Here is a 24186-nt window from a genome sequence, read left to right on the forward strand (position 1 = left end):
TTAATATGTGTTGGCTTTGAACATATATAAATTAATAGCATTGTTATTCACAAAGCCAATAGCTTACACTTTCCTAATGCGAGTCCTATTGGCTATGGCAATGCTTATTGGTAGCAAGCAAGGACAGTGCTGTTGTGGTGCTGAGTGATGATGTGGTTGGGCCTCTGAGTGATGTGGTGGTGCCCCCGAGTGATGTGGTGGTGCCCCCGAGTGATGTGGTGGTGCCCCTGAGTGATGTGGTGGTGTCCCCGAGTGATGTGGTGGTGTCCCCGAGTGATGTGGTGGTGTCCCTGAGTTATGTGGTGGTGTTCCTGGGTGATGTGGTGGTGTCCCTGAGTGATGTGGTGGTGTCCCTGAGTGATGTGGTGGTGTCCCTGAGTGATGTGGTGGTGTCCATGAGTGATGTGGTGGTGTCCCCGAGTGATGTGGTGGTGTCCCCGAGTGATGTGGTGGTGTCCCTGAGTGGTGTGGTGGTGCCCCTGAGTGATGTGGTGGTGCCCCTGAGTGATGTGGTGTTGTTCCTGAGTGATGTGGTGGTGTTCCTGAATGATGTGGTGGTGTTACCTGAGTGATGTGGTGGTCCCCTGAATGATGATGTGGTTGGGCCTCTGAGTGATGTGGTGGTGCCCCCGAGTGATGTGGTGGTGCCCCTGAGTGATGTGGAGAAGTGTGGCTCAGGGGTTAGAGGCGGCAGACCCGGAAGCTGAGATCGGTCCTGGACCAGGGTTCAATTCCCCGCCTCGGCGGGTCTTGGGCTAAAAATTCCACGGACTCGATAATTCTCGCTCCGGTGCCTTCTCGACTCACGGGTTCACACTCTGCGACTCTGGGCAATAGCTTGCTTAATCTCCACAACGGCCCCTCGTGGCGGGATGCCTGACTTTCACCTTGTGGATACCCTGCTGGGGCTATCACACAGGGGAATATCAGGATGGGTTCCCTAAGCAAGCGCCGGGACACCCACTGCGGGTAGCTGTGCGCTATATAAGCTCAACTACATTTACATTTACATTTACATGTGGTGGTGCCCCTGAGTGATGTGGTGGTGTCCCCGAGTGATGTGGTGGTGTCCCCGAGTGATGTGGTGGTGTTCCTGAGTGATGTGGTGGTGTCCCCGAGTGATGTGCTGGTGTCCCCAAGTGATGTGCTGGTGTCCCCGAGTGATGTGCTGGTGTCCCCGAGTGATGTGCTGGTGTCCCCGGGTGATGTGCTGGTCCCCTGAGCGATGTGGTGGTGCCCCTGAGTGATGTGGTGGTGTCCCCAAGTGATGTCGTAGTGTCCCCGAGTGATGTCGTAGTGTCCTCGAGTGATGTGGTGGTGTCCCCGAGTGATGTGGTGGTGTCCCTGAGTGATGTGGTGGTGTCCCTGAATGATGTGGTGGTGCCCCTGAGTGATGTGGTGGTGCCCCTGAGTGATGTGGTGGTGCCCCTGAGTGATGTGGTGGTGCCCCTGAGTGATATGGTGGTGTCCCTGAGTGATGTGGTGGTGCCCCTGAGTGATGTGGTGGTGCCCCTGAGTGATGTGGTAGTGTCCCTGAGTGATGTGGTGGTGTCCCTGAGTCATATGGTGGTGTCCCTGAGTGATGTGGTGGTGTCCCTGAGTGATGTGGTGCAGCAGCACAGAGACTGAAGCTAAGAACACGCAGGTTTGAGTGCTACAAAGCGCGTTCAGTTTCAAAGCACAGAATGATGGAGCCGGGAAAAAGCAAGGGGGAGCAGGAAAACACAGGGAGACTGTATAAGGAAAGAGGCAGCGAAGGCTGGGGCTTGGACAGCAATCAGGTACGGGGTCGAGAAGGCACTGAATGGGAGAATACAGAAAACACCCAGGGCCAAGGTAGGAAGATGCAAGCACATGGGAGAGCAGGCGGAGACAAGCTCTCGGCATTGCTGTGGCGGGGGGGTTGAGCAGGAGCGGGAGCGCATTCCTTTGAAGTCTGAAGCGGGGGAGCGGCAGCCTTTGAAGTCTGATGCGAGGCACAGACAAATGGTGGTGTGTGAAGTGGCTGGTTTGTGCACGCGCATAGATCACATGAACTGTATCTAATCCGCCGTTTTGGTAGACTGTTCTTTTCCCCTTACTATATTCTCGCCAGCGCAAGCGCATTGGCTCAGGCGAGACCTAAAAATGCGGTAATTTTTATTTTTTTATTTTAGCTTCATGTTCCTGAAAGCTGGCAAACTGTTGATTTTAGAACAGCAAACCTTTCATTATTATAGCTGCATTTTGGCTATTTTCTCAGCCCCATTCAGGAGAACCCACAAACCCTGAGTGCCTTTGGAATCTCCTGGATGATGGAAAGAAGGACATAAATTTGGTACGATACCTTATGTGAAAAAAAGGTTTTGGTGGCCCCAGAGCGAACTACCCCAAATCGCCACAAAGGGGATGAGCTTTCTATAGGGAAAATGCCTAGCAGCGAAAGGGTTAAAGGACACATATATTACTTCTAAAAAAGAATAACTAATTTTCACCATGAAGCTTAAAGTGACTCCATTAAATAAAACCTTTACTTGTTCCAAAACAGCCTTTTTTATTTGGTGATTAACCAATTGCACACATTTATATTTCTTTCAGGTATCAGGCACCCTGGTGAGAAGGCATGTTTCTTCTTAGTTCTCTAGCCCGCTCTCTGCTTCACTGCATAGGAGCCCCCCTCCATCCTCTGTGAGTGGCCACTGGAACCCAGTTATGTCAGCCACACTATGAAAAAGAAAGTTGGGGTGCATTTTCCTTGCTAGCATTAGGGCCCAAGTCACCATAGCCACTCACGCAACGGTTCCCAAGCAACAGAGGAGTCTAAATGTGTTTTTCTTTTTTTTACGTAAAGCATCTGAAAGCCTGCTTTGGCTCACCTGACCTAGGAGTGATGGCCCTGTTGAGTGGGCAGAGTATACTGCCTGCTTTACAGAGTTGTAGATATCATTGTGCTGCAGCTACAATAGCGGTCCAGGGCATATGTGCTGTAGCAGAGTTTCTTTCAGTCTTGGAGGAAAGGCCTAAGAAAGGGTCAAAGTGAAGCAGAGGAGACAACTTGATTTGGACATCAGAGAGATGATTGGGAAAAGGATGATGACAGATGGGAGGGAAAGGGATGGAGTGAGATAGAAGGCAATGTTGTTAACAAAGGTCAGAGGCTACAGCAAGGCAGTAGCTATCATTTGTGAATCAGATGCAGGGACACTTGTGCCCCGGGGCCTACTGCATCACAATTGTGAATGTTTTACTATACAAAGTGGGCATGGGGGCTTATTTTTCCTTTCTAGCATTTGGGCGGATGACGCCCTTGGAGCAAAAAAGGGGAGCAACAAGCTGTAGCTCATTTTTCTTTTTCAGAAAGAGGCCGATCTTGTTTTGACATTGAAGTGATGGTCAGATATGGTGGGGAAGGAGTAACATAAAATGAGATAGCCTGCTTCTCAGTGCTACAGCCATTATTAGTGCAGCAGGTGGAGTTGCATTGGGGCCCACAGCACCCCAATTATGTGGAGGAGTGTTTTTGGTCAATTCGGTTTTTATTTGATGGCGTTACTTTTTTATAAACCCCACATTTAGTGTAGATTACGAGCTACATAAAAGCACCCCTGAAATTAACACCAGCATCTACAATCACCCCCCCCCTCACTCCCAAATTGTTGCCATATAGTGTTGGAAGGGGGGCAAACATCAAAACATTATGCTTAGGAGGGCTCTGAGCAAAAACGTTTGAAGATCTCTGACATAGGGTAAGAATATGTGTATGTAGCTGAGTGAGGAGGAAAGAAGAGCCAACAGAGACGGTTCAACAGTTCAGGAGTGGAGATGAGGCATAAAAAGAATTCCCTCCAGTTCGAAAAACATTTTACAATAAACATTTCCTGAATTTAAGTAGCTTAATATAGAGTTAGTTGTATCATTAGAGTTTTATTTTACAGGTTTAGTGTTGGATACAACAATAGACCCGTGTTGGTGGTGGCTGGGAAAGATGAGAATTGTGGCATATGGATTCTGCTCTTAATAAAATGTATGGACTCTCTCTCAATGAATGTTTCTAGTGTGCCCCTATTTGTTCGTCTTTAGAATTGCATTGTGGTTTTATGAGAAGTTTACGAAAAATGTTCATACATACATTATTTAAATTTATTTTTTAATGAATACTGACGACAAGTTTTAGTGGATATACTTTTTATTAAAAAAATATTCTTTTGAGAAATTAAATAACACTAGCTAATGTGTAATGTATTTGCTTCAAATTAACCAAAGGAAATGGGAAGAAGGGATGCAGATAATCTAAGCACTGGTAATCGCATTATAGGGTGGTATTGTAACCTATCATTTTCATTCACTGTACTCCTTTAGAAAGAGTCCCACTTTATGCAGATCAGTACTGATCCTTCTGATGGCAACAGTCCAACTCGAACTGCCAGGTAAGCCCCCCCCAGGAGGAACACAAGCAGCCCCTGACCAATTTTGGCCTTTTTAGGTCTTGTCAGTGAGGTGTGGCTTGGATCTTGTGGCAAAGCGAGCAAGTGACCACTTCTGGGTATACCCTTGGCCGCTTAGGTCATTACATCAAACAGTTTGCCGTCAGCAGCTCTTCTTGCTAGGTGATTGCACTCTAATTTTGTATAAACGTTTGTTGAAGTGTAAGGTGCAACTTTTCTTAGTGTTTCTTTACTTTTTTCCCTTTAGTACTGAACTGAAAGAACATATGGCCACGCATAACAATTCTACTTCCATCATGTGTTCCCTTTGTGGTCAGACTTTCAAATGCAGACGCCAACTGAACAAGCACCACAAGCGTGATCACCCGATACAAAATATCTTCAAGAGGAAAAGGCGGAGGATAAATCAGAGCCATAGTCTTGGTCACCAAGACATCGCACCGACAGTTAAATCCAGAAAAGGCTCAAAAGACTATGCTTGCAGTGACTGCAGCAGGTACGTACTGTGCACTACAATACAGGGCATGGGAAAATAAATGTTTATTTTTGTTACACTATAGCACACTTTCCAACATTTGGAAACTCCAATTGGTAATACAGGATTACTAATATGTGTTAGATTTTTTTAATATCCCTCACTAACATACACTAAAAGATTGAGATTATTGTCAAGTAGAAATCTGAAAAATCATTTAACTTGGAAAAAAGAACCAAACAAGCTAGTATGACTCCCAAAAATATGAAGAGTTCATAGCTCTAAAAAAGGCTTCATGCTATGAACATATCATAAAGCAATCAGTAAAAGCTACTAAAAATGGTGGTCATGTTTATTCATATATGCATTTCTCACCTCTAGCATTTTATTTCTGGATAGATTTCTGGTGAAAAGTGTGGCTGGTGTATGCAATATTGAATCCTTGACTTACTGATTCTGTGAATCACGACTTTGGCCCAGTACTGTACATTTCAGTTATTTTGGATCTACGTTATTCTTCTGACTGCTAAATGTTTTGTGATTTGACCATAAGGAATAATATATTATCTTGCCTCACTCCACCTAAAAATGCTGTTGTGTAAGAATTCTTTTAAAATATTGTAATTCTTCTAAATATTGAGACTTAAGAATGGTGTCCCAGCCTCCTACAAGAAACCCAAAGCTAAGTCAAATTGCTGAGGTAAAAGGGCTTGGCAAGGACTCTGACACAGTTCCCTGCAGCTGCCATGTTCCTGACATCATCCTGCCACTGTGATGACCTCTGTCAATGGGCTAGGCAGGAACTAAGTTGTGCATGCTTGTCAGGCACTTGCTGGAGCAGAAGATACACAGCAGTGGAGGAATCAGCAAAGAAGCAGATGGCAATACCCAGTCATAAATGAACCCGCCAGATACTGTAACAACTCACGCCCGGGAAAGAGCCCGAACAGTGAGGATCGGCTAGAAGGCCAAGGCCTAGCCCAGAGTGTGACCTAGGCAGCGCGTGTGAATCCGGACATTGCAGGACGTGGGCACTGACTTCTTCACCTGGGCTGACACTGCGTGACACCACTAGAGCCTTGCAGAAAGGCAAGTGCCCTCTGTGCTTTGGAACTGGTGGTGCAACATAATCAAGAGGGTATAGTAAGAATGGAGGCCACAGGACTCTATCTGCTTGGTACTCCTGGCTGTCCTTGGCAAAGTGGAAGCTTAGCTTTAGCTACGACCTGAGATCGCTGCAAAAGGATTATCCACCCCTCCACATGCTGTAGATGCGGTGTCCCTTTTGAGCAACATTCCAGCAGTGACTGAACTTAGTATGGATAATTTGAACTTGATGGCAATTGATGCTGAGCTCATACTCTGCCCCCACACCCCACCACATACTGGAGAAGCAATTATGTGGCTGACAAGATAACCTGACAGGATTTCCAGAGACCTGCGGCAATTATCAGGTAACATACATGGCATCAACAAGACAATGACGGAACATGACCTGAGACACATTGTCAAAATGGCTGAAATAATTTGGGGGTGCCCGGTTCTAGAGGGAGGCAATTTAACAATTGCCCCCGAATCGCCATTGTCCGCTTGCGGAACATCTTGGAGGACCCGTAAATGCTGCGCTCCTCAGCTGTGTCTGTTGTTAAAGGGTGAGAGTATATCCTGAGAGACTAGAAAGCCCTAGTCAATAAGTCAAATCACTTTTGCATTGATATAACCCAGATAAGATTATTTCCATATTTCATCTTTTTTTCAATAGTTACTTTAAACTCTGAGTGCAATTTTACTTTAAACACTTGAAGCCTTTGTAGTTTCATTATCAAACCTTTCCCTTTTCGTTACCTGTGGTTGACATTTGTATCATATTTGATGACCGTAACCGCCGCTCTACTCTTTCCACTTGGAACGCCTCATTCTGACAGTAAGTTAGAAATGTATGCTTCCTTATGAAAAGAATGAGCTGCAACTCTATGCAGGTTTGAGCCTCGTGACTCTAAGCTTGCATTTTAATGTACATCATAAAAAGCCTAGAATGTTCACAGATATACATTTATTTTCAAAATTGATGGTGATTGCCCCCACCCCATCATGTTTGCTGTGTGCAGCGCCAGATATTTTTATGTCGTAAAATAAACTACCAATACCAAAGCACATTTTATGATAATATGTAATATGCTTTATTTAAACTCTTTAGTTGTGTCCAGAGTAGCAAAAGAATTTGTGTGTGTTGTGGTATTCATGTAGCTTGAACCTTTCCTCTGACCAGGCAACGTGGAGAATAAATACCGCAGGCTATAGACAATTGGACATCGGAGCCAAAAAAACGTACTTCCCATCCCGTATCACTCAAGCCAATAACTTCACTAAAGAACTATTCTGAATCTACAAAGAGGTGACTTCCTTTAAGTTCTCTAAGACCTTTCTCCCTCTTTCTACTGAAACTTGCAACAATTTTCACCAATAAAATCGCTAACCTAAGAGAATGTATCTCTACCGCAGCCTACCTGCTCAATGACACACAACAAAAGGCCTCAATTATCCTTCCAGACTTTATTCTGGCATCGGAAGCTGAGGTAGAAGGCTTATTAGGTCCTTCAAAAAATCCTCCCCAAGCTGGGCTATCTGCAGTGCTAAAGTGATCAATCTAGGTCTTCCAGCTATACTACCCCTCACCACTAGTCACATGAATACCCCGCTTACTAGTGGCACCATCCCTCAACCTGTGAAAAACACCATGGTCACACCTCTCCTCAAAAAACCGTCCACATATCCTGTGAACCTTGCCAACTACAGGTCCATCTGTGGCTTGCCTAGTGTTGCCACGGCCTTGGAAACAGCTGTCTCACGGCAACTCTCCTCGCATATTGAAGACAACAGCCTCCTTCATGACTTCCATTCAACTTCATACCCTGAAGAGGAACTAAACCACATTTGAAAATATCAGAGAAGAGATCCTCAACTCTGGATAATCGCTGTCCTTGTGCCATGATACTCTCTGACTGTGACATTCAATATCATTGCCATCTGAATCCTTCTGGATCGGCTAGAACAATTCTCATGCATTAGACACACTGCACTCACATAGTTCACTTCCTTCCTCTCAAATCGCTCCCACCAGATCAAACTTCCATCCTTCATAGACCACCTTCATCACCTCTGGAGGCAGCAGACCACCATGTCTGTGACTGCTTTTTAATAAAACAATTATTTTTTAAATGCAGCCTGTTTTCCTTAATGGAAATTGCGATGCGTTTAAAAAGAAAAAATGAAACTTTCCAGTTTAATTTTTTAGGAGTAGGCAGTGGTTTATGGGAACACTGCCTGCTCTTAAAAAATATGTTTTAACATTCTCAAATTTTGGGACGACTGGGTTACCACCACTTAAATGTTGGTAAAGTATTACTGTTTTGCAACTGGAATTCGGTCACAAAACAACAATGCATACCATACCGATTCGGGATTTGGAAGGGAGGCCCAAAACACGCACCGTTCAAATATCAAATGCAAATTGCGATTCAAATTGCATTTTGTACATCAGTAAAAGCATTTTTCTGTTTGCATTCTACACAATTCTGAGAATCGGGTTGTTTGCCACTGGAAAAATTCTTCATACATCTGGCCTCTTGATTTTTATGAGATTGGTTAAGACATGTTTGCTGACAACACTCAACTTCGCATTAAGCTTGATGGCATATCCTGCAACCAACCAAGTTTATGCCTCTGCTTTTCTCGTGTTCTTCACTGGATTCAGCAAAACTGGCTCTCCCGCAGTGGTGACAAAGCCATACATTCTCGTCATGGGAAAACCCAAACCTTACAGCTTACCTTTCAGCTGGCCCAAGTCTCTTGGCCTCCTCCACAACTCTTTTCCACCGCTCACAACCCCTGTGTTTTGTTTGATATTGACCTTTTCTTTACTCCTCAGATTAACACTGTCACCAAGTCTGCCTTCCATCACCTACGCAGCTGCAACGGGTCCACTCTCTCCTACACTTGCCACAAAAAATTACAATTGTCCTTACAGTTTTGATCACCAGCCTGGATTACAGCAACAGCCTTTACATCAACCTGCCCCAACAAAACCATTGCAAACTCCAAAGGGCTTAAACTCATTTAACTTGTACCTCTGCGATCATATCATGCCCACCGGCTTTGTGACCTGTAGGCACCAAAGAGGCCACTGCCACACTTCGCACTGTAAGCCTGGTCTCACCGATGCCGCCACCGAGCCGCTGCCTGCACCATGACCTGTGGGCACCGCAATCCGTATTGCCTCACTTCACACCACTGCCCTGGTGTCCCCGACGATGTTGTCAGTGGACACTGCTCGTGGAGAACACGGAGCACCATCCCATGTCGCACCGCAGCCCTGGTCTCACCGATGCCACCGCTCCAAGCTGACATCCATGCCGCTGCCTACACCGCGGTTTGAGGCACCGCTCATACATTACTCGATGCACTGCCCCATCCCACAGTGCAATCTTGGCCAACCGACGTCCGCTGCATCGACTCCAGTTGGTCAACTGACGCCGCTGCTTGCACCATGACCTTGACCTGTGGGCCCCACACATTGCATTGCCCTGTCTTGCACCACAGGCTTGGGTCTACCAATGACAGCGCTTCAGCAGTGAGAATGCCGCTGCTTGCACCGTGACCTGTCAGTACCACAACGAGCACCGCTCCACTTCGCCCCGCAGCCCTGGTCTCACCGACGCCACTGGACACCCGTCACCAAGCTGCTGCCTGCACCCCAACTTGAGGGCACTGCACGTCGCACACCTCCGCTTCACGCCGCAGCCCCGACGCCTGCGCTTCTGACTTCAAACTCGCAGAGTTTGAACTGCAATGCGTGTGCCTTCAAGCGCCTGATAACTCTTGCACTAACGCCCAGAACCAACGCCTGTCGAATTCGCTCTTCCCGAGCTCACTGCAAGGTCCGATGCCCTGCATCTCCAAAGTGCAACACCACAGCTGGCCAGCGACTGACCAGAACTGCTGGATTTGTTTGTTCACTACGCCGTGATAGCCATGGACCGAGCTAACGACTTCAAGATACTCTATATAAAGTCTATTTTTGGATTATTCGTATTTTGATGACTGTATGTTGGATTTTTATCGTTCTGGTCATGTTTTACACAGATAAATATTGGATATTTTTCTAAAACTGGTGTGGTGTGATTTTGTAGTGTTTTCACTGTATTACTGCTGGTTATGTGCAAATGCTTTACACACTGCCTCTGACATAAGTCTGACTGCTTGTGCCCAACTACCAAGGGGGTGAGCAGGGGTTATTTTACACATTTAATCCTCTTATCCTGATTAGAGTGGTGGATTGTGCCCGGCTTAGGCGCAAACCTTAGCCACCCAGAAAACCCATTACCACCCCCCCCCATTAAATGATAGATAGTGGTTGACATAGTCTCATTGTTGTAAGTGCTGACTAGTGTGGTCTGATTCCTGAAGCGTGCAAGGATAGCCTTCTTCTGCTATGCCTGCACCAAATGTTTGCTTGAAAAGGGTTTTTTCTAAAATTTGCTTGCATTTCAAGTCGACTCTAAGATCTCAATGTAAAATCCATATCTTTCTGCAGCTGAGGACTCTGAGGCTTGAGGGTTCATGCTCAAAACCTCTCCTGCCTCACTATGCAGTAGTGCGGGAGACAGCATTTACAATGCTGGTAGTACCACGCGGGTTGATAACGCGGACGTTACATGTTACCACGCATGGCATTATAGCGCAAGTCATAGATACGACTTGCGATGTAATGCCATGCGTGGTGTAATATGATGTAACGTCTGCGTTGTAACCTACCGTGTGGTATTTGCTTGCATTGTAACGTCATATATTCAGTAGTGCATGTGGCTATTGTGTTGGCAGCCAGGGTTTCTGGAGTGGCTGATGTTTTGTGGAGGTAAGATTCCAGCTGAACCATTTGTTATTCTTTTTGGTGGCTGATTTTATTTCCACTGTTAAGAAGGAACGACCTTTAGTGGTGTGGCAGTAATGTTCACTTAAAGGGGCCTTTAAGAGGTGCTCAGGTGAAGCTTCAGCTGATGTGACGGTGCCTACATGATAAAACTTATTGAAGTAGGTTGGGTTAACCCTTTTGAGGAACCCAAAGGTAGGGCAGGAGATTCTTGTCTTCCTGGTTTTGTCAATGAAGATTAGAAAGTGACCAGATCAGGATAGGGGTTGAACTCTGGAAAATATTATATCCAGTGAGCAACTATCTCTGTAGGTTACTAGTTCAAGTCCAGCGATTCCCTCTTTTCCACTGTACATGACACCGCTTTATTACAAGCAATGTCCCATTATGAGGATCTTCTGAAACAAGATGTTGTTCAGCTATGGGAGGTCAGGTTGAGAAATTCCTCAAGAAGCCTGGTGTTGAAACTCGGTTTCTTGTGTGTGACTGGATTCTGGAATGAGTGATTGGCATTAACTGTACAACGTATTGTGAGGAATTCAAAGGCTGTATGAGGACTGCAGCTCATATTGGTTAATGTGAGTTCCTCACAATACATTGCTTCTCATACTTCTTTCTTGTGCTCTCTACTTTTGAAGATGACTTTATGACTACAAGGCAACAGCTCATCTAAGATCCTGGTGGAATTCATGGACTACCACATCTTGGTTTGAATGGGGAAGTTGAGTAGATTTTACACTTAGAGAGCAGGTTTAGCTCGTGCTGATAAAGTGATTTTCGTACTGAAAGGTGTTACTTTTATGGACCATTGGCAGTCTGAGTCCCAGAGAGAAGCTGGTAAATCTGCTTTGTATGTAAGCAAAAGCCGGGGGGTAAACCTGGGTTCGTTCAATTAGAGCTGTGACCAGTTGCCTGCCTCCTAAGATATTGTGGTTTGTGGCCTTCACTGATGAAAACCAGTACGTTATGTTATGTTATGTTAATTTCGATTTATATAGCGCCAATTCACCGACAGGTCTCTTAGCCCTTGCTTTGGGAACCCGTCCTGGCTTTCCCTGCAAGATAACCCCTACTGGGCATCCCCAAGGTGAAGACCAGGAATCCCATCGCGGTGGGCCATAGTGGAGTATAAAGCAAGCTATGTAGTGGTTTACTGCCTTACCCCACAATTGATAGGTCTTTCTTTCATAGATTCTCTTTTTGGTTGCCTTGGCCACATGGGGCATAGTGTACTTGGATATTTTGTGGGCACATACTGCATATTGGCAGGACCTTGCAACGCCCTGACCAGTTTGAGTTCAAATGTTTGGAGGTGGCTGTTAGATGAGCATTTCATTATCTGGGTAACATAGGATGGCAAGGCTGCAAAAGAGCCTTGCTAGTGCTGGGTGGTCTGGTGTTGCATTTAATGTATAGTACTTTTACTGGTGGGAGAATGATGTTATGCCGGTTCAAATCAGGTCTCAATGTTTAACAGTACGGCCACTCTTGTATAATGTAAGACAGACCTGTAGCTGTTTCCAACACAGTTCAATAGAACAAAGACTTAAGAACACCTTTAGATTCCAACTGTGGATGATCTTGAAATGTATCAACATATTAGAAGAAGACATAGGTTGTATGTGTTGTAGTTGTAACTTTGAATGCATGACATGCAGTGAGGATTTGCTACTAGTAGCTTGCTGGCATTCTTGACCACCGCGCATGCTAGTTCCAGGATTTCATACCTTGTGAATCAGTTTTTTTTAAGGTGGTAGGGTCATTGCCCAGAATGCAGTGCTTACTTTTTTAGTTCAGTTGGACATGTGTTGCTCTCGCTAAGAGTGTAGGAAAATCTTGGAGGAACTCAACCACCTTGCCACGTTGGTGGAGTATTTGTCGCTGGAGGCAGTGCTGGAATTGGAAAATATTTACGCCAAGAACCCATAAATTGGAGGTCAAGGTGCGGAAGAGGAAAGTGGGGAGTCAGAAGGGGCAGGGCTTGAAAAGCAGAGCCTTACAGTCAACTATTCACTGATTTAAAAAAAAAATCTGCTACAAAGAAATTGGCAACAAGGCCATATGTGACAGTAAATCTGTTCTAGTTTGCTTAATTGGCCACACAGGCCTGCGTTTTAAAATATCTTGAAGGGTTAAATAATCTGCTGCAGAGATCTTTGTGTGCCCTGTAAATTCGAGAGGATATAATAGTGATAAAATAACTCTTGTGGTTTAGATCATTTTCCTACTTCTGGTTCATAAGTTACTTGCCCTTCTAATTTGGTGCAGTGATCTATTTACTCACATCAAGGAGCTACATGTAAACTGTAAATCCTGTGCTTAGAGCCTCTTTGGGGTTTTTTTCTCTCTCAATCTGTTGTTATTCTAAGATTGCAAATAACTAGGGTTCCTTTGGAAAGTAAAAAATCTTGTCAATACAGACAGCCACAATCACTCCATTATGTTGTATGTCCTGACTTTGTGTTTCTCCTGATCATTCACTCTTTACATATAATGTCTACTAGTGTGGATGGTTTGTGATTCTTGTCCCCTTAAGGCCCTCATTGTCTTTTGTAACCTTTCCTGTACTGAGTTACACATTTTGTATGATTTATGTGCATCTATGTGTGACGTAAAGTGTTCCGAAATCATACATTGGGATTAGTAGCATTGTAAAAGAATTAAAGGTGCCACTTAAATCATTGTGTAATTACTCATACACACAGATCAACCTTACATTGCATGCACCTGTCTTACAAACAGGGTTGAACAAAGTAAAAAACCTGCCTTTTAGTCATAGTTTCTCTAAAGTACTTGTGAAGTGATAAGCTGTGTGCCTTTATTTTGATCATTTGCATTGGCATCTAAATAGTAGGCTCCAGATAGCTCCCAACCAGGGTGGTACTTGACCAAAAGGAGGACTGATGGCCCTTTAGATCCGGCCTTTGTTTGTGCACAGCTGGAAGTAAAATTAGAAAACTCCCTCACTGCCTGCATGTTGCTGTCCAAATGGAATGCAAATAACAGGCAGGCACTGCTGCATTTTGACCCGGTGTCTGAAAATGACACCAGGACAAATTCAAGCATATTTCCCTGGGGAAATAGCTACTGATACCAAGATCCAGCGTGATCCCTCCAACTTTCCAGCACTGGTTGGTTGGAATCAATTTTCAGCAGATTTGGTTGATTTTGCTGCTGGTATATAGTGACGCTGAGCTGCAATGTGGGCCCGTATATAATGCAGCTAGTGTTGCCATCCGACCCGTACAAAAATAAGTGAAATCACCTAAAGTCTCTATTTTTAGCCCTTTTCTGTATATTTCAAACAGTAAATATGAATTCAAATCACCATTTGGCCCAGCCATTTGAAACACAGCCAGGTGGAGAAATGCTAAGTGCACATGACTGTTTGGCCTCCCTGCGACCCCAGCCCTGCCCCGCCCTAACATAGCCCGTAGCTGGTACGAAAAATAAAATGATGACAATGTTATTATCAATGTACTTTTACTTTTTCCACTGCTCTCAGAGCAGTAGGTCGACGCTCCTCCAACCTTAGCAGAGGAGCTGCCGCTGGAAAGGTGGCAGCGCTAAGTGCAGCCGGGGCGATGGAACCAGCCGAGGGCTTCCTTAAACTGCTCTCCAGGACCTGCCGAGTTTGGATTTCAGCCTTTTGATTTGTGGAGCTCATTTTAGCTTGCTAGGTCAAGCAGGACCTGTAGAAATCCCTTTACTAGCAAGCAACCAGTAGACTGGCTGTTGGAGGGTACTGCAGAGGTTGTGTGAGGTCATTATTAAGAATATCTGTGAGAATGAGGAGTCGCAGGCTGTCAGGCTGATTCGGGCGGTAGATGCCTGCTCTTGGATTTCAGTTTTTATGTATAACGGATATAGTCTATGCAGGGTTTGGGGGTGTATGCATGCGTGAAACTCTTCCAATCGACGACATTTCTTTTTTACAACTAATCAGCTTTTCTGTAGAGAAATTGTTTTAATGCAATAAAGCGCTTCTATTGAAATAAAGGTTCTTAACAAGTTCGTTCAGAAGATTTTGAAAACAAAATGGATTTCCCGAAATACAAATATTTTTTTCGGAAAATGCTTGCATCATTTTCATATGCCACAAGGGGGCAGCAAAGCATAATTAATTCACCATAGTTGCTCAAGAAAAAGTATTCAATATTAAACTGGTTTCTTCATCCGATATGAAGTGAAATAGTGCATGCTTTATTTAATGATGATAATTATTATTTTTCTATAGTTTGGGATTGAAATTTTGTATTTCATGGGGTTTTTTGATAGAAAACCTTGCGGGGTGAGAACTATAGTTCAAACTGGTGATTATCTTTCATTTGTACTTGTTATTGCACAAAGTATGATACGATTTTTTTCCAACTGTATTGTATTGCAATATTTATATATAGTGCTTACTACCCTTGTGTGGTATGCTGAAGTGTTTGCCTACATGGATAGCACGCTACACCGTGTAGAATGTGTTGTTAGAAGGATGCAGTCTATGTTTTGATCCTTTGTGGGAAGCAGCAGTGGCTCCTCTGCTATGGAGGCGGAGTTTCGCCCGCCTGCCAGCACCCTCAAAAACGTGTAAAAGAAAACGATAAAAAAACAGGTTTGGAACCCATTTTATTATCGTTTTATTTTTCTTCTAAGTGTGCCGACTTGAGTCTTGGGGGCAGGACCAGAGAATGACAGGATGATGGAGTGGTAGGTGCACTGCCTTCAGTGCGCATGGGTTTGGCTGGCCATCTCAGGAGGGCCAAATTGACATGCGCACTGAAGCTGTCTCCAACCCGAATTGTGTTGCCGGGTTGGAGACAGCTGGCACAGGCTCCCAGTCTCCCTGGAAGCTCAAATCAAGGGGGGCACAGGCAAATCCTAATGCTGTGAAAGCAGGGTCATGATTGGCCGCAGGGGATTCTAGATGCCTGTCTGGAAAGGAGCAGAAAAGCCCCCTCCACGACCATCCACCCTGCCCTGCCACTAGCTACCACTGGTGGGAAGTGTTTCCAGGTTGTGCGTCGGAGCCACCGAGATGCAATTATCGTGTTATGAGGTGCAGCACTTAGCAGTGTGATGGATGGAGAAGTGTGAGAGATAGACACACAGTTTGTTGTTTTTAGTACTCTGGCAGCTTGGAGGAGCTCTGCAGGTCTCTTTTTGGCATTTCTTATGTTCATAGACCACTTAGAAGGCTACTTCACTGGGTTGTCGAATATGAGATATTTTACTTAAAGTTTATGCTCCACAGCATGCATAGGTTAGAGCAGAAGTCTCCAACCTTTTCTGTAGTGAGACCTACTACTAAAAAACATTAGCTGTAATATGGAATTTGGAAAAGAAAAATAGAAATAAAAAAAACATACAAAATAATTAATGGTGGTTTTGGAACTTCTTCCAGCAAAGGGTGATGGAGGGTGGATTTTCAAGCTACTTCTAATCAGTGAAAATCATTGTGCGTTACTGAAGGCTAGACAACTTGTGCATTGTTACCAAGCACCCCCATGCCCAGCTTCATTGACTTTAAGCCTAATGTCTATAGGCCCAGATACTTTGGTTTGAACAAAATACTTTGACTAGGGGTACTGTGACAGGGCTTCCTTGTGTATCAGTGAGAGCATGCTCTTTGGGGATGTACGAACATGTACGCCTGTGTATGGCATATATTTGTATGGGTGACTAAGAGCCTGTGTGGTATTTACTTGCTGCACAGGACATGCCTTTTGCCATATGTGGCACCGTTATATGTAAAACGCAAACATACAATAATGTTTTTAATGGGAGAAATTTAAAGTGCAGAAAAATGTTCATAATATGAAATAAAATTCTGCACTTTTAATTTCTCTCATTTAAAAAAATGGCTGTATTTTAAGTTATACATACGGCACAGTGTCTACTTGCAACTGGGAGCAAGGATCCGGCAATTTGTAAATGCAACATCTTGAAATGGGAAAATATTAATATGAAGAATTAACTTAAGCATTAAGGTAACGTTTCATTTTAATTTTCTCCAATTTAAAAATATTCAGCAACATAATTTTGTTCACAGCTCCCATATTGAGTTGACAAGGTATTTTATTCAGAGTTAAATATCTCATTTCTTCAGTTGTTCACCTCTGTGCCCCAGCTTGGGTCATAAATCTGACTAGGCGCTGCTCATTATCAGGCCCTGCTATCTGTAGCCTGATGGTAATAATGTAAAATAAACATAGCCTTCCCTTAACTTTAAAAGGAAAATGTGACCTTGTGCTTATTTACAAATGAACTGAAGGCTGTGATCTACTTTGAAGGAGCTACTTGTAGCCCCAGATGGACTGCTGGAGACACCTGGGAGACAATTACGATGTTGGGTGGAAAGCCTCCTCCCGACAGTTGGATTCTCCTCGACCGTGTCGGAGCCCTTCCTTCCAACCGACTCGGTTGGTTTACAATCCGCGCGACCGATTACGATGTTCGCAGTTGGAAGGTAAACCACGTGGTCATTCCAAATCGATTACGACCGGCTCTCCGAGTATTCGTGTCAGTTGGAACCACATTGTACACCCCTATGGACAGCGTTTCCAACATCAGGATTACAATGTCGATTTCCAACAGCCTTGCCGCGTCGGCATGTCTGACACAGACACGGAAAAGGAAAGTGACTTTGTGGGCCCATAGCAGGGCCCTCTTCATCCTGCGGCCTCCAGTTGGGGGCCGAGGGTGTACCTAAGAGATCCTCCTCTAAAACCCTGCACTATGTGACAAGCACTCTGTGGTGCCTGCAACAGAGTGCAGGGTTTTACACACACACACACACACCCCATACCCGATAGGAGCTTGTGTTATGTCCGGTTCTCAGGCAGAACATAAGCTCCCATAGGAAACAATGGGAATCTGAACGAACAGTGTTCGGTCGCGTTGTAATGTGGTGGGCGTATCCGCAGTCCACGAGTCGTCTTCCCAATTCCAAGTCGGTGTCGGGCGGAAAGTTTCCGTCCGACATCACAATGAGTCCCCTGGAGTATAAACATACTCTATTGTGTTTTTGGGGGGAAGTGGTGTAAAGGGTAGAGGTCAAAGTTCCTGCAGCTTCTTGTTGCTAATGAGAAGGAATTTGTATGGTTTACTACTGTTCTATTGAAGTGCAGAGGTGCACTCCTTAGTGCTGTCTTTGAACAGGTCCGTCTGTCCTCACTATCATGACCTTTAATTCACAGCTTTATGTATGTGTGTATTTATCTACATGTATGTATACCGATTTATATACATACAATGTCGGATTCAAACTTGTTTTTTTCAAGAATGTGTTTTTTATCTCCTGTTGATCTTTACTACAAAAAATCAAACCGAATTCTTACATTTAAATGGCTCTTTCATTGATCAGCACATAACGCAATAGTTTCTTTAAGGCAGTATATACCACTGCCAGCACACTACTCAGTTCCTATGTGAGAGACAAGTCCTGAGTTTGATTCTGCTGTGTGGGGAGCACTGCATTGTCCAAAGGCAGTGGCCTCTCCAAGCTCACTCTCCCCTCGTAGTAGCAACCTGGGCCTGTGACGTGCTACAAATACCACATTTATATTAAGGGGTGTCTCAAGCTCATGGACCACAAATTTCATTTTAAAATATACATTTTTGCCCCAGATATCACAAATTCTACTCCTTTGGGTCCATTGAGCCACCAAGTGTCGTTTTCATTGCTGTTGGTGCTTCCTTTGCATGTTTAAGGTGGAACAATATAGCAACAAGACAGCTTGAAAACTTTGAGGTGCTGCGCCCCCGTGGTCCATGTCACAGCTTTAAAAGTGAACCACACACTTGCCAAGAGGGATATTCACACCAGCACTGGATCACAGACAGGGGTGGCTCTCAACTCAAGCACACCCCCTCTCTGACTAGTCTGTTTCAGGGGGGTGGATCCCAATGTGTGAGTCATCAAAAATATTAAACATTTGACCTGTCTCTGCTTTTGAGTCTTAATTCCTGCCTCTGGGTCTAATCTGAGGTGGTGTGGTGGGCGAAAAAAATGGGTTGGTCTGTGGTGCGGCCCGAGTAACTGCAATGGCTGAGATTAATTCATGCATTCATTTCATCCATCGCTTTTTAGGTCTCGTCTATTCCATCCCGTAGGGATGGTAGGCAAGATTTATAGTAAGGGTTTCGAAAAGTCTACCCACTGCGGATCCCGTACAGTTCATGTGAGCCAGGCGCGTGCACAGGAATTCGCTCCCCCTACCCCTCCCACAAAGCAAGACAAGACAAGAACATCAAAGCGACCGCGGCCGCTCTTTTCAATTGCCACCAGCCACTTCACGCGCTCCGCAGGTCATAAACAGGCCCATCTGCTTGTGAATCAGAATGCTGGCATGGTTGCTCTCACTTGCTGTCCCTCTTCCCCACTGCCTCGCCCCAACTCCTGCATTCCATACCCTACTCACTTCTGTCCCTCATGCAGAATTCTCCTTTCTATCCAGCTCTGCTAACTTGATGCTATGCTTCATTTTCTCTAACCACACTTCTGTCTGTTCAGCCTCACCCTGTCTCTCTTAGTCCTCGAATCTCTGCGCCCCGTCCCGGCATCCGCTCCCTTCCTCCCTTTCTTTCACTCTTTGCCCCCCTTCTCTCTCAAACATGCCCCCTCTTCATTTCATATCTTCTGGCTTCGTGTTCTCTCTCACACCATGTCTTCTCTCTCTCTCTCTCTCTCTCACACACTCTCTTCAGTCTCTCTCTCTCTCTCTCACACACTCTCTTCTGTCTTTCGCTCTGTCTCACACACTCTCTTCTGTTTCTCGCTCTGTCTCACACACTCTCTTCTGTCTCTTGCTCTCTCTCACACACTCTCTTCTGTCTCTCGCATCCTCTCTCACACACTTCCATTTTCTTGTTTCCGCTTTGCTTACATACTTTCACTTGTTTTCATGCGTGAGTAGTGGGCAATTATTACCCGACAGTTTTTTACCCCTCGATTTTAAAATAATTTCAGGGTAACACCACCTCAAAACAACGGACACACACACCAACTAGTGCTTGGCGAGTACAAAACTTCAGAGTCAGTAGTCACGCTATACACAGACACAAACAGAGCCAAGCTATTCCTCGGTGTGTACTTAACCTCTCAGTCACGCTCTGCACAGCACAGGCATTCAGAGGGAGCATGCCTGCTGGGCTCTGGCAGTTTAAAGGCTGGGCCCAGGAGGTCCTTGTGGATTAGTGGACCTGCCAGCTCTAATCAGTTTTAGAGTAATCCAATGTTATTGTTCTGAAGGTTTCCGTTTAGCCTATTTTTATCAGACACGCTCCAACGTGTGTTAAATATATATCTTAAAAATGCTTTTTTTTCCGCTGCAGGACCCTAACGTTGCTTTTATGTATGTGTACTTTTTTAAGCTATAATCTAACACACTGGATACTATGTTCATAACTCTGATACCTGCAGCCAAGATTTACTTCGATAATGGGTAACTGGGGATTTCCACAAGCCAGAAACCCGGCCCCCTCCATTGGTCAGTCACATGAGCCAGTCGAGGAAGCAGGACAGCTTAGATGAACATGGCAGCAAGTAATCTGCCAGTAGAAAATACCCCAAATTTGATTGAATAACCCCCCTCCTGCTTCCCAACTCCCTCTCCCCCGTTATACTTACATTTGGTATCTTACTTGCTCGCATCACATCCTGCTCTTACAATTGTCATGCACATGTAGTTGCATTAGCCAACTAAAAGATATCTTTCAAGTGATTAACTGAAGTGTAATTTTGCAATTCAATATTAAACGTATAGTGAGCCCCTAGAATGCATCCAATTCTGCATATTGTCTGAGGGAATGCAACTCATATTAATGAAGTGATATCCGAAGGATGGAAAAAAGGTGCAATATGGGAAAATAAACTACATAAAAACTATGGAAGCCTGGCAGAAGGGAATACCAAAAATAAAAGCAAGTACAGGGACGTATTTCAAAGGAAAGATTATCCCACTTCTGTAGTAGGGGATCTCTGTGTATAGTCATAATCTAGTGAATAGTCCCGCCCATGTGCGTGGACCCCGGCAATCAAAAATAATCTCTTAAGTTGTCAAAATAATGCAGAAACTGCAAAGACACTTAAGAGAGAATTTAAAGACAAATAATGCAGCCTATATCCACAGGCTACACTGTCCAGTACTTCAACTAGAAATTCCACCAAAATTCACCACACACAGTACAGCCTGCTAGTTTCTACCATAGAGAAACCTGCCTCCCCCAGTCAAAGACTCAGGAATGATAGAGAGGAAGGCAGGGACAGACAAGCCCCATAGGCTGCCATTATGTGGCTTAAATAGGATACTGTGCCTTTAAGAGAACTTTCCAGAACTTCTCCCAGTATCCCAGAATGCATAGCAGGTCCCTCTTACTTCAGTTCTTTTTTCCGGCTCCTGCTTACAGGACCCTGGCATTGAGCTCTCCCTTTTACAAGGGTTTATTGAATTCGTTTTTGCACTTTTAACTTTTAAAAGTGTTGCAGTTACTGCTTGGTGTTCTCTTCTCACTTTTGTGCTGTTTTTAGGCGTTTTGGGGCTCCGAAATGCCTGGCCTTTTTGTCAAGTGCCCAGCATGTGAGAGGAAGAAGGCCAAAAGCGACCCCCATGATGTCTGCATCGTGTGCCTTCCAGAAGATCATGGCCCTGAGGAGTGTGTTATCTGCCAGCAACTTTCTGCTAGGACCCTCAGGGACAGATTGAAGATCAGGCTGGCTGGCCTGGAGGATAGGCGCCAACGTGCTGCAGGTGGGTCTGGGCAGCCTGGGAGGGATCCCTCTGCCTCTGCTGAGGCCCCTGGGGGGCTCCCCAGGGGCAGGAAGTCCAGCCAACGATCCCATTCTCCGTCGGCGTCGATGGCATCGACGACGGCGTCGAGAGGGATGACGACGGCGTGCTCCCCTTCTCCCCGGGGCTCCGGGTCGAGACGGCGCGACGGCTCGACGGCGAAGGTGAAACCGACGTCGAGTCCGCCGTCGACGTCATCGTCTTCGTCGACGTCGAGGTCATACCGACGCCGAAGGCACAGTGACGTACATCGACGCTCGCCGTCGAAGCGGCGCCGACGCTCGCCGTCGAGGCGACACCGTCGGTCGTCGTCGAGGCGACACCGTCGATCTCCGTCGCGGCGACACCGCCGATCGACGTCGAGGGGCTCCTCGACGTCGGGAACATCAAGGCGACGGCGGCGCTCGTCGTCGAGGGCGGACCGCCCGACGTCGAGAGGACGACGAAGGTCGACGTCGAGGAGTCGGCGTTCGACGCCGAGGAGGAGGCGGTCGACGCCGAGGAGGAGGCGGTCGACGCCGAGGGGACGGCGCTCGACGCCGGAGTCCAGGAGACGTCATTCGACGCCGGAGAAGCGTCGTTCTGCGTCCAGCAGACAGCGGTCAGCGTCGGGGAGCAGGTCACCCGCTCCAAAACGGTGAAAAAGGGACTCTAGTCCCAGGAGTCACGCTGCTTCCAGCGGTGGTCGCAAGAGGAAGAGGTCGCCTGCGGATGGGGATGGATCTCCGCGCCCCTCGCCTGGAGGGACACCGGGCTCGGTGTACTCGGAAGTGTACACTCCGTCCCGGCCCAGGACTCCGACTCCTCCCCCCGTGCCTAAGGAGGACCCTCCGCCCAAACCACCACTGCCTTCAGGGGACACTCCTCCACCTCCGGTCCCTCCGCATGGGCCCGCACCGCAGCCGAAGGTTCCTCCTCCGAGGTCCACTTCCCTGCCGTCCCTGCCTGCTCCTCCCAAGGGGACTCCGAAACCGAAACCCCGGGAGGAACCGAAGACGCCTCGTGATGAGCCGAGGAAGACCCCTCCGCGCAAACCGAAGGAGCGCCCACGAGCTGGCAGGTCTCGCTCTCGCTCTGGGCGGAAGGACAGATCGAGGCACAGATCATCCACGAGATCGAGGCACCGCCATAGGAGGCGCGAGTCTCGCTCTCACACGAGGTCCTCTGGGACCAGGGATTATTCACCTACCCTATCGGGGTCTCCGGACACCAGAGTGTCCCCGATAGATGACCTGGTGGCCTTTCAGGACGTACTGTTGCGGGGCGCAGCGAAGCTCGGCATCTCCCTGACGGTGCCTACACCGAAGACATCTGTCATCTTCGAGACGCTGCATCAGAGGCATCTGTCTCGTCCTCTCCTGCCCCTGGTGCCGGGCCTGGAGGAACCTGCTATGGCTCTGTTTCTCACCCCGGCTGTGACGAGGGCGGCCCCGTCGAGATTGCTTAAGAAGTACCGAGCTCCCGAATCGGATCCGGCCTTTTTGAGGGCTGAGCCTCCACCTGACTCCGTCATCGTCACGGCGGCCCGCAAGCAGCATGCCACCACGACGACCTCCACGGTTCCCCCGGACAAGGAATCGAGATGGATGGACTCGGCAGGAAGGAAAGTTTGTGGTACTTCCGCGACCTCCATGAAAGCGGCGAGTGCCACGGCCTTGTTGGGTCGCTACGACCGCGCCCTCTGGGACTCCCTTGAGCGCTTTGCGGAGCATTTGCCCCGGGAGCAGCGTGAAGACTTCACGGAAGTCCTGAGTGAGGGGATGCTGGTAGCCAACCAGATAATCAGCGCGGCTGCGGACTCTTCCCTGTTGGCGGCTCACGGATTTTGCCACGGGATCAACCAGCGGCGTCACGCATGGCTCCGGCTTACGTCCCTGAAACCGGACGCACAGCAGAGGGTGGCCAATCTGCCGTTTTCCGGTGAGACCCTCTTCGGGAAACATGCTGATGATGAAATGGCCCGCATGAAGGCGGAGGCCGAAACGCTGACGGCTGTGGGCCTGGAAAAGCCCAAGGAGACCAAGAAGCAGTACCGCCCCTTCCAGCGGCGGTTCGGCGGACAGGGCCGAGGTCGAGGACAGGCCTCAGGACACTCCCAGCAGCAGCAGCAATTCCGGAAGCCGTTCCAGAAGCGGCAGAAGGGCAGGGGGGGCCAGCAATCGGCTCCGGCGCCCAAGGGCCAGGCGGGGCCTAGGCCCTAGGAACTTACTTCCCCCGGATCCGTTACCCACTCCGGTAGGGGGAAGCATCCAACTTTTTCTGGCAGAGTGGAGAAAAATTACTCAGGACAAGTGGGTGCTGAATATTGTTTGCAATGGATACAGTCTTCGGTTCACCAGCCCTCCTCCAGCTATTCCCCCGGTCAGCTCGCAGTTTCGGCTGCGCGAGCTTCAGGCGGAAGCGGATATCCTGTTGAGGAAAAGGGCGATAGAAGACGTACCTCGGTCTCAGAGAGGAAGAGGTCTGTACTCCCGGTTCTTCCTGGTTCGCAAGAAGGACAAGAACGAGTTCAGGCCCATTCTGGATTTGCGACAGGCAAACAAATGGATTCGCAGAGAAAAGTTCCGCATGCTGTCGTTG

General features: G+C 46.8%; 1 protein-coding gene across 1 annotated transcript in view; it reads left to right on the plus strand.

Moving 5' to 3' along the window:
- LOC147722522 (uncharacterized) overlaps positions 1–24186 on the plus strand; it is a 364894-nt gene that overhangs the window by 219142 nt on the left and 121566 nt on the right. Inside the window, exon 4 of the mRNA XM_086965046.1 lies at positions 4672–4920. Within this exon, the coding sequence (XP_086821172.1) occupies positions 4672–4920 (249 nt within the window). The remainder of the gene's footprint in view (positions 1–4671; positions 4921–24186) is intronic.

This window comes from Lissotriton vulgaris, chromosome 4_1 (assembly GCF_964263255.1).
Source record: "Lissotriton vulgaris chromosome 4_1, aLisVul1.2, whole genome shotgun sequence".
NCBI lineage: Eukaryota > Metazoa > Chordata > Amphibia > Caudata > Salamandridae > Lissotriton > Lissotriton vulgaris.